Consider the following 12,447-nt stretch of genomic DNA (forward strand, 5'->3'; position numbering starts at 1 on the left):
CCATGCACATGGCATGATTTTGAGCCTGGCATTGAAGAAAGCTTTGTGCTGTGGCCTCTTTCTCGCTCCCCCTTTTCCTTTGTCTGTTGCTATTTAACTAACTAACTAACTAACTAAGTAAAATAAATAAAATAATCCAGGGGGCCGGCGGGGGCACACCGGGTTAAATGCTTCACAAGCGGTGAAGCAGTTCTGCAGGTATCTATCTCTCTCTCCTCCTCTCTGTCTTTCCCTTCTCTCTCAGTTTCTCTGTCCTGTCCAACAATAACAACAATGATAATAACAGCAATAACCGCAATGAAAAAAAGATGGCCGCCAGGAGCAGTGGAATCGTAGTGCATACAGGCACCCAGCCTCAGCAATAACCCTGGAGGCAAAATGTTAAAAGAAAAAAAAATCCAACAAATGGAAGTCAATATGAGTGACATTTTCTGCCCCAGAGTAATATTCACATTGGTAGCAATATATGGATTCAATTACTGATAGTTGGAATTGTCCTACGTACAGACAGAAAGTAAAGTTCTAAGCTGCCTTGCATGTATTTGTCATGAAGGGGAAGAACATAATCAGGGAAGTAGGAGGAATTCTAAGTTGGAGGCAGATGGAAGGAAACATTAGAAAGAGAGAAAGCAGAGAGGTAATCTCATAGATCCAGCTTTGTATCTTGTGTTCAGTTGGTCTACAGGTCCTGAGGTCTATTAATTGTTTATCATTTCCTTATTTCCTGTCTTATTTCTTTCCAACTTTATTACTTTTAGTATTAATTGTTGAGGCTGTAAACGTCTGTGTTTTTGTAAAGTGAATCTGAGACAAGATCAGAACTATGAAAGATAACTTCAAAAGCAACTAGTCATTTCTCTAGTTTTCATTTAAAAATATGTGTACTGAGGATAAATGGAGTAAAGAGAAATGAGTGTTTCTTCTTTTACTCTTAATTTATAAAACAAGTTGCAAAAGGAAACCCTAATAAAAATGTATAAATTATCCTTAAAAACTAGCCATTCTTTACTATATAATTTCATTTGGCTTACTTTATTTCCACTAAAAATATTATCATCACATGCAAATGAGATTTTATGTTACTTGTTGGTCTTTGAGCTCTTCAGATGAAGTTACAACTGAAAATCAAGTAATGTTTGTCATCTGTTTTACATTAAATGTCACTTAATCTTATTTATAGTTTGCTTTGCTGTTACATTAATTATAGACACAAACACTAACATTAATTAGCCTCAAAAGCCATAGTAATTTTTAGCCTTTTTAAAACTAAAAGTGCAAATCTTGATTTTAATGTTTAAAGCAGTAAATTTTAACCTCATATTATTCTTAGCAGAAATAATTTTAGCAACCATATTTACGGGAATTATTTTAAATTATTCCAATATAGCTGAGCCTACTGGGTAAAATATATAGGTAGGTACCTTTTTTGTTTATTTTAATTTTATTATTGGGTAGAGACAGGAATTGAAGGGGAGAGAGAGACAGAGAGGAAGAGAGACAGAAAGACACCTGCAGCCCTGCTTTACCACTGGTGAAGCTTCCCCCTTGTAGATGTGGACCAGCGGCTTAAACCTGGGCACACTATAATGTAAGCACTTAACCAGATGTGCCACCACCTGGCCCCGAAGATATAGTAATCCTTTCGTAAAGTGTGTGCTCAACTGGATGTGCCACTCCCAGGTTCTATATAGTTTATCTTTTGATATTCTAATTTTAATAAAAAACATTAATGTTAAATTTTACATAACTTAATTAAAAACTCCATTGTACCCATAAATCACACAATTGTCAGCTTCAAGTGCCTATGACTTGCCAGGCATTAAAGACTGTCTTTTCATTTAAAGAATGCACCACAGATAATCTTAGAGTATCTAACAATTAAGACACAGATGAAAGCCTGCTGTTTCCTGTTTGTACTGAGTCAAACAAGCAGAAATTTGAGTGACAAGTTCTGTTTCAAGAGGAGAGGCAGGTCATACATTATATTTAGTATTTCCTTCTAGTGAACAATAACAAAATAAAATAGAGCTCTTATGTCGTCACCCTAACATCAGTTTAAATGTTTACCACAACCACTCAGGGTACAGTTTCTAAACTTGGCTTCACAGCAGAATTCCTAGAGTTTACAAGAAAATCATCAATGCCTGTGCCTTATCCCCATTCTACTTTAATAAACACAGGTAAAAAATAGTCTTCTAGCTCTTACATTTCTTCTCTAAGTAGTTAGCTATCTGTATGACATTTTTAACCATTTACTAACTGTAAGATTGTTTTGATTGGTCAGGTCTTTGTGCTGAACAGAATTCCTCAGTGCAGTGCTTACAGTGCAGACAAGTGGCAGTGCCTCTATTAGTCTTAATCCATTTTCCTCACTTTCTTAACCTTTCTCTCAGAGGAGGCAGTTGGCTTCGGTGAGTGATCATCACTGAAAATACCAAAGAAAGAACTAAGCTGCCTCCTGCACATTTTTTTCCTCCACTGAGGATTAGTTTACCACATTTTCATCTTTCTCGACATCTGCAAGAAACAAACCTACTGCTGATAAACATCAGCAAAAAGACTGGCTTTTCTGTCTCTTTGGGGCACTCTAGCAAACTCTGGAGCAAGCAGAAGCATAGTAAGTAAGTGCTTTCTTTCTTTTAAAGCTACTTCTGGGGGAGAGGGGAGGCTATTGTAATGGTAAATTTCACTCAAAGAAGAAGAAAGGGTTGATGATCAATCAAAAATGAAGTCTTCATTTGAGTTTTGCATTTTTTCTCACTACTTTAAATTTCTTCTGTAAAACACAGAAAAAATTTTGAGGTAGGTGTGTGTGTGACAGAGAGAGAGAGAGAAGAAGAGAGAAGAAGAGAAGAGAAGAGAAGAGAAGAGAAGAGAAGAGAAGAGAAGAGAAGAGAAGAGAAGAGAAGAGAGAGAATCTTCAGAGTGAGGTTGAAAGACATTTTTTTTTCCCAACTGGAGAGACACGTGCCACTCAGGAGCTGCAGTGAGAAGCGGAAGAAGGATTTGCATTCAGAAATGGTGAAGTGAAAGCTCTTCTGGTTTCAGCATTTTTGAATTGAGCAGAGAATATCACACTTTACATCTGAAAGAACTGGTTGCTTGGAACATCTCTATAGCAAGTATTATGCTATAGGAGCTTTGCTCTTCTGAATCAGTTTAGACGCTTAAATTTTAACTAGAGGAGTCCTGTGTTTACCATGATGAGGACCACGGAGAATTTGGAAGAGACTAGTACCACACAGAGCTCCACCACCACCACCTCGGAGGGAAGATACATTTACTTGGACGTGCTCCTGCAGGGAGGAGCTCCTTGGGGTTTTACTTTGAAAGGTGGCCTGGAACATGGAGAGCCATTAATCATCTCTAAGGTAGGCTTCCTCCTCCCCAGCCCCTACATGATTTTATACAAATTGCTCTTTAAACTTTTCAGCTTTTGTCAGGTTTGTCAAAAATGCAAATATAATGCTGGAGGACTTCCTGGGAATTGAATACTTTGCTGTTTCATACCTTTCTAAGCATATCTGGAAAAGCTCAGTATAGCTGGTCTTTGAAAGAAAAATGTGTCTAACCCCCAGAAAGAATGTGCTTTCTGGTGGATAATCTTTTTATTTTTAATATTTTGTGAATGAAATAGTACAAAACCAGCTATCACATGGCCATTTCAGTGATAAATCAGATTAAAGATTAATAGCACAGTTAAAGTGGTGAGGTGCTATAAATATATGTGGGCTTTTATTTAGCAAATGGCTACTAAAATGCCTGCTCTTTCCCTTCAGTTGAAAATATCAAGACTTCAATATTTTATAATTTGGTTATGATTCTAGGTAACTGATTGCATAAACATTACTTGCTGCTTATTCTACACAGAGAAGACCATAATTCAGTTTTCAGTATAATTCAAGGGCATATTTACTCCTGCTTCTCCTATTTATACATGTATTTAACAGTTTTTAAACTTTGATCATCTTACAACATGCCTCAGTACTCCATTGATTTTTGATGTGAGTAGAGATACTCATGGAATGAATTCTGTAAGTGCAGTGAATTCAGTATTTCACGATTTTCTTCTAAACTATAAAGATTAAGAGTAATTACAGATAACTTCTTTAAAAAAGTTAACATCTTATAATAACAGGCTATAAGTGACGTTCACATATTGGCTTTACCCAGAAATGTTTGTAATTGAGAGAGAGGGAAAGTATTTTCAGTTTGAGAGTAGAAAAGAATAAATATGCACTTCACTAGACCTCTATTACCTATTTAAGGTTATTTTTTTAAAATCCCCAAATGTATTGAGAAAGAGTGAAATGATATTTATCGCAGATGAGTCTGTGGGAAATATTAGTTCCCAGCAGTAAGTTATGACTGGGCAAGATACCACTGTGAGCTGTGACCTTTCCTTATCATTCCCATGAAAACAAAAGATATGTGTGTAAATCTGCTAAAAGGGCTTCCAGATTTAAGTGGAAAGCTGACTGATCCGTGGGATGAGTTACTTGGGGGTTTCTTTTTCTCATATCACAAGTATGGAGACAGGGTATACAGGCAAGGAGCAGCAGTTTAATAATAGTTTGAAGGGCTATACTTATATCTCATCTCTTTCATTCTTAAGGTGTTGGCTTTTGGCTTTGTGGCTAAATTATGGATGCCATACCTCCAGAGTTGGATCCTCATTATGGGTAGGGTTTTGGATTTTTGTTTAGAAAAGAATACCCTTCCTATCAAACTTTCACTAACATTTTGCTGACCAGTACTGTGTCACACACATATTCTCAGAACAATTATTGCCTAAAGGGATTATTGTAAGTAGTTTAGACTAGTCAGGGTTTGTCTTCTGTGATCTTCAAGAAGAACCTACTTTTCCTGATGTCAAGGAACTTCTGTTCATCATTTGCATAATTTGAAGTTGAGTGTTCAGGAATAAAGAGGGAATGTGTGCTGGACAGACAACTGAGCATACCTAGCAGATACATAAATACCATCTCTGCACTTAAAAATTCAAATGTAGACTCAACTTGTCAAACCTCTAAGGATGTTTTGTCTCTTGTAGTTTGCTGTCAGATAGGCTTAATCCTAACACCAATGAGTTTCTCCACTAAGATTCCATTTTATTTGCAAAATCAAGGTATACTAACATCTCCTTATGTGTGGGAATCATGAGAGCACATTTTGAAGATCATTTAGTGTAGTGCCTGGCACTCAGAAGGAGCTCAAGATAGCTTAGTAAAGAGTGTGGTGATTGGTTTTCATTATTTTGTCAGACATTTGTATTAGGATACAGACTTGGCTGTTGTACAAAGATAAAAAATAACAATAGATTGGACATTGTAGGAATTTCTGTCTCACTCATGGAACATTCTGAGCTGAAGCTAGCCTGAAAGATGGCTGCCTAAGGTGTTAGGGTCCCAAGTCTCTCTACTTTCTTACTTTCATCCTTGGGGTAGTCTCTTTGGCATCTCTTAGTCATCTCTTTGGCACAATTGTGACTTGCCACAACACCTACTTTCCAGTTGGTCAGAAGTGGAAATGAGAGAAAGAAAAGGCATTTACTCTTCTTTTGGAGGTCAGGGAGATCTCCAATCTGTAGGCTATATAATGGCCCACTAAATCATTTGGTCTGGCCCTGCCAAGGTAACTGCATGCAGCTTGAAATTCAGTAAATCTAGAGCTTTGTCCATAGCAACAATAAACGCTAAAATTTAAATTGATATTTTTTGGGGGGAGTTTATTTTATAGAACTGAATGCAAGAAAAAAAAAAAAGAACTGAATGCAAAATTCAAGACACAGTAAAAACTTAGTAGGGTCTCATGCGCCCTGAAAGAGGTGATGCCCCATTGGAGGGGTGATTGCTATGTACAGATAGTCCAAGATCTGGAATGTCTGCGACTGCAGGGTCATGGAATTGTTAGTCCCCTTCCTCTCAGACATTGTGCTGCCAATCTCCTTCACTTGATAGCCATTGCTCTTGAATGCTGTTATAAATATCCAAATGGCCCTTGACAGGATATGAGGGCGATCTGGCTGTGACATCTGTCACCCCTTTGATCAATCGCCAGGGTTGATTTGGCTGATCTGGCTGGCTAGGCGGGTGTCCCCTTCCTCCCTCACTGCTCCATCTGCATCCCTCCCGAAGCTGCGTGCAGTCCAAGAGGATGGCCTTCCCCGAATAGAGACCCGCCCGACTTCGGTAGAGGGTATAAGAGTAGCTGCGCTCCTCTGCTAGAACCTCCAAACAAGCTCTCAAGGTCCAGATGGCCCTTGACAAAATAAAAGGTTTAAGGGTATACTCTGGAGCAATCTAATGGTTTCAAGATGGTAATCACCAGGTAACTGATTATATTTTTTAAAACTTGTGTTGAGTGGCTTGGAGATGAGTGATCTGGTAGAGAATATCCTTTACCAGACCTGAGGACCTGGGTAGGACCCCTGGTACCACATTCATGGGAACACCATGCCAAGGGGAAGCTTCCTGAGTGTTGGAGTGGTTTGGAGTTTCTGAGAGAGAGAGAGAAAGAGAGAGAGAGAGAGAGAGAGAGAAGGAGAGGAGAAGAGAAGAGAAGAGGAGAGGGAAGAGAACAGAAGAGAGCTGAGTGGTGGAATCCCACAGGCATGAAAAAACCCTGGTGGCAAAAATAAATAAACAAATAAATAAATAAATATTGTGTTGTTTTCCCAAAAGTTGTAACCATCTTTAAGATAATGCTCCTTTCTTTCCGTTTTTCCCACATCTAATTCAGAGTTCAGGTATGCAAATATTTATTTTTTAAGCAAATGGAAAGGCATATACTGAATTTTAGTTATCTTGCATTTGTAGGATCTTGTTGAATGCCTGGTACAGAACTGGCACTTCTGTCTCTCTCTGACTCCTTCTGAACATGTAAGGACAAAACAGAGCAGCAGTTTAAGTAAGAACACAGAGTCCCAGAAGGAAGCCAGGTGGATCTCCAGATATGCAACATGTGTTAATTTCCCATTGCTTTTACAACAAATTACCACAAATTTAGTGTCATCAAATGACACAAATTTATTATCTTACAGTTCTGTAGGTCAGCTGTCCAATGAGTCTTGCTAGGCTAAAGCCAAGGTGTTGGCTAGGTTTTGATCCTTTCTGGAAGTGCTAGTAGAAAGCTAATTGTTTGACATCTTTAGTTTCTAGAGGCTGCCCTTGACTCCCTGGCTACTGGTCTTCTTTCTTCCTCTTCAGGGCCAGCAGGTTGAGTCCCTCAGGAATTTCGACCTCTCTCTTCTACTTTTAAAGACCATTGGGGGAGGAGGGCTAGGTGGTGGTGCACCTGGTTGAATGTACATTATAATGCACAAGGACCCATGTTCAAACTACCAGTCCCCACCTGCAGGGGGAAAGCTTCACAAGTGGTGAAGCAGTGCAGCAGCTCTATCTCGCCCTCTCCCTCTCTCTCTCTCCCTCTCCCCTCCCCCACCCCTTCCTTCCTCTCAATTTCTGGTTGTTTTTATCCAATAAATTAAAAAGAAAATAAGACCCATGGGATTGCAATGGGCTCAGAATAGCCATCAAAATAATCTCCTTTTTTGAAGCTATTAGCAACCTTTATTCCATCTGCAACACGGAACTAAAGGAAAATTTAGTGACTGATCCTGTGTATCCCAAATCTTTCTAGGACAATGAAGAACAGTGCACAATGACTCATGTGCTGCTAACTGAATGTTCACTATGTCTCAGTCTAGGGTGACCTCATTATAGCAGAAAGGAAGGGGCAGTAAACATTGGGCCATCCACATAAAAGGCATGTACATTTACACAAAGCAGTTATAAGTAGCCTAGTGTGGTGTGACAATGCAGCAAATGAACTATTTTTCTTTAGATTCAAATGAGACAGAATAAATACGGGAAAGGGAAATACAAAAGAGTGGCTATAAAAGAAATCATTTTCAAATTGCTTTCTCTGGAATTTAATGTCTTTGAAAAGAAAGGGTGAGGTTGAGGAAAAAGCAGTCTGTGAACTTCAAAAAGAAAGAGTATCTTGAAAAAAAAAGTTATTCTGTATGGAAGCTCATGTAATTCAATAGTTCAGGAAGTTGGCAGCATGGTTTTATTATGATTCACCCCATATCGTGGCTGAGGAAAGCAGTTCCACCTGTGGCCAGTGCACCTGCCCCCGAGGTTCAGAAATCAAGAAGCAACTGACAATATTCAACAGCAGTGACACTGGTACTGGCTAGTGCTTATTATGTACCAGGACCTATTGCAGGAGATTGTATGTGTTAACTCATTTAATTTTCAGAACTTCATGAACAAGTTACTCTGCTGCTAATTTTTTTATGTGAGAATTGGAGAATTTTGTTTTTGAAGTGGGGTTTTGCACAAAAGCAATTTCACTGCTCCTGGGCCACTTTTTCATTCAGATAGACACAGAGGAAAGACATCACAACACCAGGCCTTCCCCAGGTGCCATGACATCCACCACCCACCACCCACCCAGTCTTTCTCCACCATCATGCACTGTGTCCCCGACATCCTACACCTCTACCCCCTGTGCCTTGCCTGCCTCCCTCTGCCAGGTTCCTTTATTTTGATGCCATATACCACACCCAGGCTAGGTTTCACCTTTTGTTTTCTCTTTCCTGTCTTGTTTGTGAGTTTATACCTATGTTGTGCCCTAGTCTTTAAAATTTTGATTTATTTACTTTTATATTTTCTTTTTTAATTTATTCATTTTTGGATAAAGACAGAGAGAAACTGAGAGGAGATGGGGAGATAGAGAGAAAATGAGACACCTGTGGTCCTGCTTCACTGCTTAGGAAGCTTCCCCCTGTAGTCGGAGACTGTTGTTAAAATTAAGGGGCTCCAGCAGGCCGGGCTAGCGTCGCGGCGGTAGACAAGAGACTCGAGGACACATGGCTGGGCAGGGAAGCTATATTTCTTTATTCAGGAACAACGATTCATAAACTAACCCAAACTAATCACCAAACAAAACTCTCCTGCTTCCTTCTCACACGGCGGCACCAAGAACTCTCCAACTCTCGAACTCTGGAACTCTCTCAGGGTTCCTTGGGGCGGGGACAAGCGGGCCCACGAAACTAGCAGGACTGAACCAATTTTCTTGGCAGGGGGAGAGCTAGAACAACCCAATGTAAAGCATACAACAGGTGCTTGAACTCTGGTCCTTGCATATGGTAATGTGTACTATAATGTGTACTGTGTACCCTACCAGTTGCACCACCACCTGCCCCTCTATTCTTTTATGTCTCTTGTATCATTGACTTTTGGTGTGCACAGTTCTGATTCTCATGGCCCTAGGAGAGATCTCTGCTCTAGCAGAACTGTCTTCTGTGCCACCACTTGTATAAGCCATGATGGTTTCATCTTTTGTTTTTTTAATATTTTATTTATTTATTGGGTAGAGATAAATTGAGATGGGAGGGGGAGATAGAGAAGGAGGGAGAGAGACAGAGAGACACCTGCAGCCCTGCTTCACCACTTGTGAAGCTTTTCCCCTGCAGGTGGGGACCAGGGGCTTGAACCTGGGTCTTTGTTCACTGTAATGTGTGCACTCAACCAGGTGTGCCAGTGTCTGGCCCCTAGTGGTTTCATCTTTGAGATCATCATTCCTTCTCCTCTCAAACTCCTGTCTACCAAGGCTCAGCTCACTTGCCCTCTTCAGTCTGTAGTGGATCTGTTTGTGATGTAAAGCCAGAGGCATCCTGAAACACACATCCCAGGTGTCCTGCGGACTGACACTGCTCAGATTTTAAAATAATTTCTTTTACTGGGATCTTCTAATCTTGGAAATATGCCCTGATTAGTGAATCTTCTCTTTAATTCCTCCTCTGGATTCACCCTAAACATCCCAGTCAACCTACCATTTAGATGTAAAATGAACTGCTTTACTGCTCTTTGAGAAATCCAGAAATGTGAACAGTCCTAACACTAGGAAAGTATGCATTTGGAACATGATTAAATGCCTGGATGGTCATATTGAGACTCCCTCATTGCTGGACCTTCTGCCTTTATCTGTGCTGATTCAGCACTTTCCAGCCTCCTAGTGTCCTTGTGCCTCTCAGTCTCAACATAACACCATTGGTCAGTCCCCTCTTGATCTATTTCTTCTGTACTAAAACAGTTCTTCAGACATGGCCCTTAAACTAAATTTGAAATTAACTTTTAGACAGTTATCTAAGATCTTGGACTGGGTGGTATAGTTCATCCCAGTGTGATCTTTTTCATCTCTTTCCAAGTACCAGCAACACTAAGTAGTTATTGATATTTTAAATGCCAATATGAGTTTTTCTCCTTATCTTTCTTTAACATCTGCTCCTGTCCATACTCTGGTAGCCTCTCTCTGTGCTGCCCTTAAACTAATCTGTTATTTCCTCATGTCCCAGCTACCTCTGCTCTGTACTTGTGTTAACTCCTCCTTCCTCTCATTCCTTCAACCCCTCTACTCATAGCATCTACAAATACAGATTGCTGTTTGCATGTGGCATCCTGCCAAAAAGAAAAAAACCACCGGTAATCTCTTTAAAGTCAAATGAGTTTCACTCAAGCTATATCTTCTAGCAAAATACTTCTCATTTCTCACACACAACAAATCATCAATAAATGCTGAATGACTCACAGGAGTTTAGAGCTACAAAATCTCTCAATAATCATTTAGTCCAATTTCCTCATTACGCAGAGAGGCAATGGAGAAACAAAGTTCATTTATTTGTTAAGTTGGTTTCTGTCTTAGCAAGTGTGTGTGTGTGTGTGTGTGTGTGTAAAGTTCAGCTAGGGAGAGAATCACTATTTTCTGGTTTAACATTGATACTTTTTGTATAAATCCTAGCTCCCTGTTAAGATGTTAACTCCTGTAAGTTGTAGACCTTTCCATTCTTCATCCATTCTTTTCTTTGTTATCTACAGTCTTAATTTCCACAATGATGGAAATGAAAATGTAGTAAAATGAAGAGTGAGATAAATATTACTAAAGATCTTTGTTAGAAAGAAGTTGAGGGTAGTTTGAAAACACACACATGAGTATTTAAAGAGTAAAACAAGTAAGTTAAGGTTTTTCAGTTTAACAATGGCTTGCCAAAATTTAATATTTGGTATATGTCTGATAAATCAATTAGGGAATTTTGTGTTTTCATTTAACCTTTTAAAAGTTGTTGTTCCTCAGCCACTCCAAAGCTAACCTTGCCAGACAAAGTAAGGACTACAAAAGCTGATTAAGAGCAAGAGACTGGCATACTTTAATGGTGACTCTTTAGTCACTACCAGGCCACCCCATCACCTGGGGGCCTTAGTCAGGGAGTCCTGGGATTCCCACACAGACATGACGGACCTAGACCTCTAACAGATCCCCCTCACTGCTGTCACTGATCATAAAAACACAATGGAACCATCAGGAACAACACAATGGACCCCTCTGTGGGCCGCTATCAGACCTGGCCCTCAATGTGGATTAACAATGGTAGGGAATGTTCCATTCTCCGAAGGGAGATTGGATACCATATTCTGCCTATCACCCGAGCATGATGGATCCTGAAATTGGCACAGCCTGGTTCGTAGCAGTGACTACAGAATGTTTCTAGCAGTGACCATAGAATGTGAGCTCAGACCTACAGAGATGCAGAGGTTACATAGGCTCCTGTGCTGACTATGGGCCCCAGATCAAATCGATGGGGTTTACAATTAACAATATTTATATACTTTTCCCATATTTGGGAGCTATTCTCTTCCATGATCCAGCTTTCTGGTTCTTTTTCCAACTGTGACACCATCCTCCAGACAGTAGCTTAGGTGAGCTGAATATTAGATATCAGATGCAGGCAAAAACAGTTGGGTCATGGACCCCTTGGAACATAACTAAAATAAACCTACTAGCTTCTTCTAAAACAGAGACTCCAAATTTTCTTCTGCAATATTCTAGCTTTTAGGTTCATGATTAGTCAACAGTTTGTTCTGCTTTCTATCTTAACTTTTGGCCACCAGGTTCCAGATGATACCATGATGCCAACTGGACTTCCCAGGGCAGACGACTCCACTATGTGTCCTGGAGTCCTACCTCCCAAGATCCCTGACCTATTATGGAAAGAGAGAGACAGGCTGGGAGTATGGATCGACCTGTCAATGCCCTTCACTTTCCCTCCTTCTCCTGGCAATCATCCTCCTTCTTCCTGTTTCAATTAATTTTTTAAAAGGTATAGTATATTGGTTAGCATGAGAGAGGTGAGGGGAGAGAGAGAGTGAGAGAGAGGAGAACACTCAGGACCTTATGGCCATAAGCATAGCACTCAGCCTGCTGGGCCACATTTTAATGAATTTTACTTTATTTGCTTTGAAGCCAGGGCCTCAGGCATACACTCTTCATCTGCTTTTTCTTTTCATTCAAATAGAGAGAGAGATACTAAAGCTCCTCTTTTTAAAAAACCATCTTCATTTATTTACTTATTAGGATTTATCTATTTATCTGTTTATAAGA

General features: G+C 39.8%; 1 protein-coding gene across 2 annotated transcripts in view; it reads left to right on the forward strand.

Moving 5' to 3' along the window:
• Nucleotides 1-3,185: 3,185 nt before the first annotated feature.
• The window catches only part of SHROOM3 (shroom family member 3), a 384,232-nt gene continuing 374,970 nt past the window's right edge, over nt 3,186-12,447 (forward strand). For both annotated transcript variants that reach the window (XM_060187904.1, XM_007519854.2), the window contains exon 1: nt 3,186-3,371. In XM_060187904.1, the coding sequence (XP_060043887.1) occupies nt 3,201-3,371 (171 nt within the window). In that variant the 5' untranslated portion in view covers nt 3,186-3,200. The remainder of the gene's footprint in view (nt 3,372-12,447) is intronic.

The sequence above is a fragment of the Erinaceus europaeus genome, chromosome 3 (genome assembly GCF_950295315.1).
Source record: "Erinaceus europaeus chromosome 3, mEriEur2.1, whole genome shotgun sequence".
NCBI classification, from domain to species: Eukaryota; Metazoa; Chordata; class Mammalia; order Eulipotyphla; family Erinaceidae; genus Erinaceus; species Erinaceus europaeus.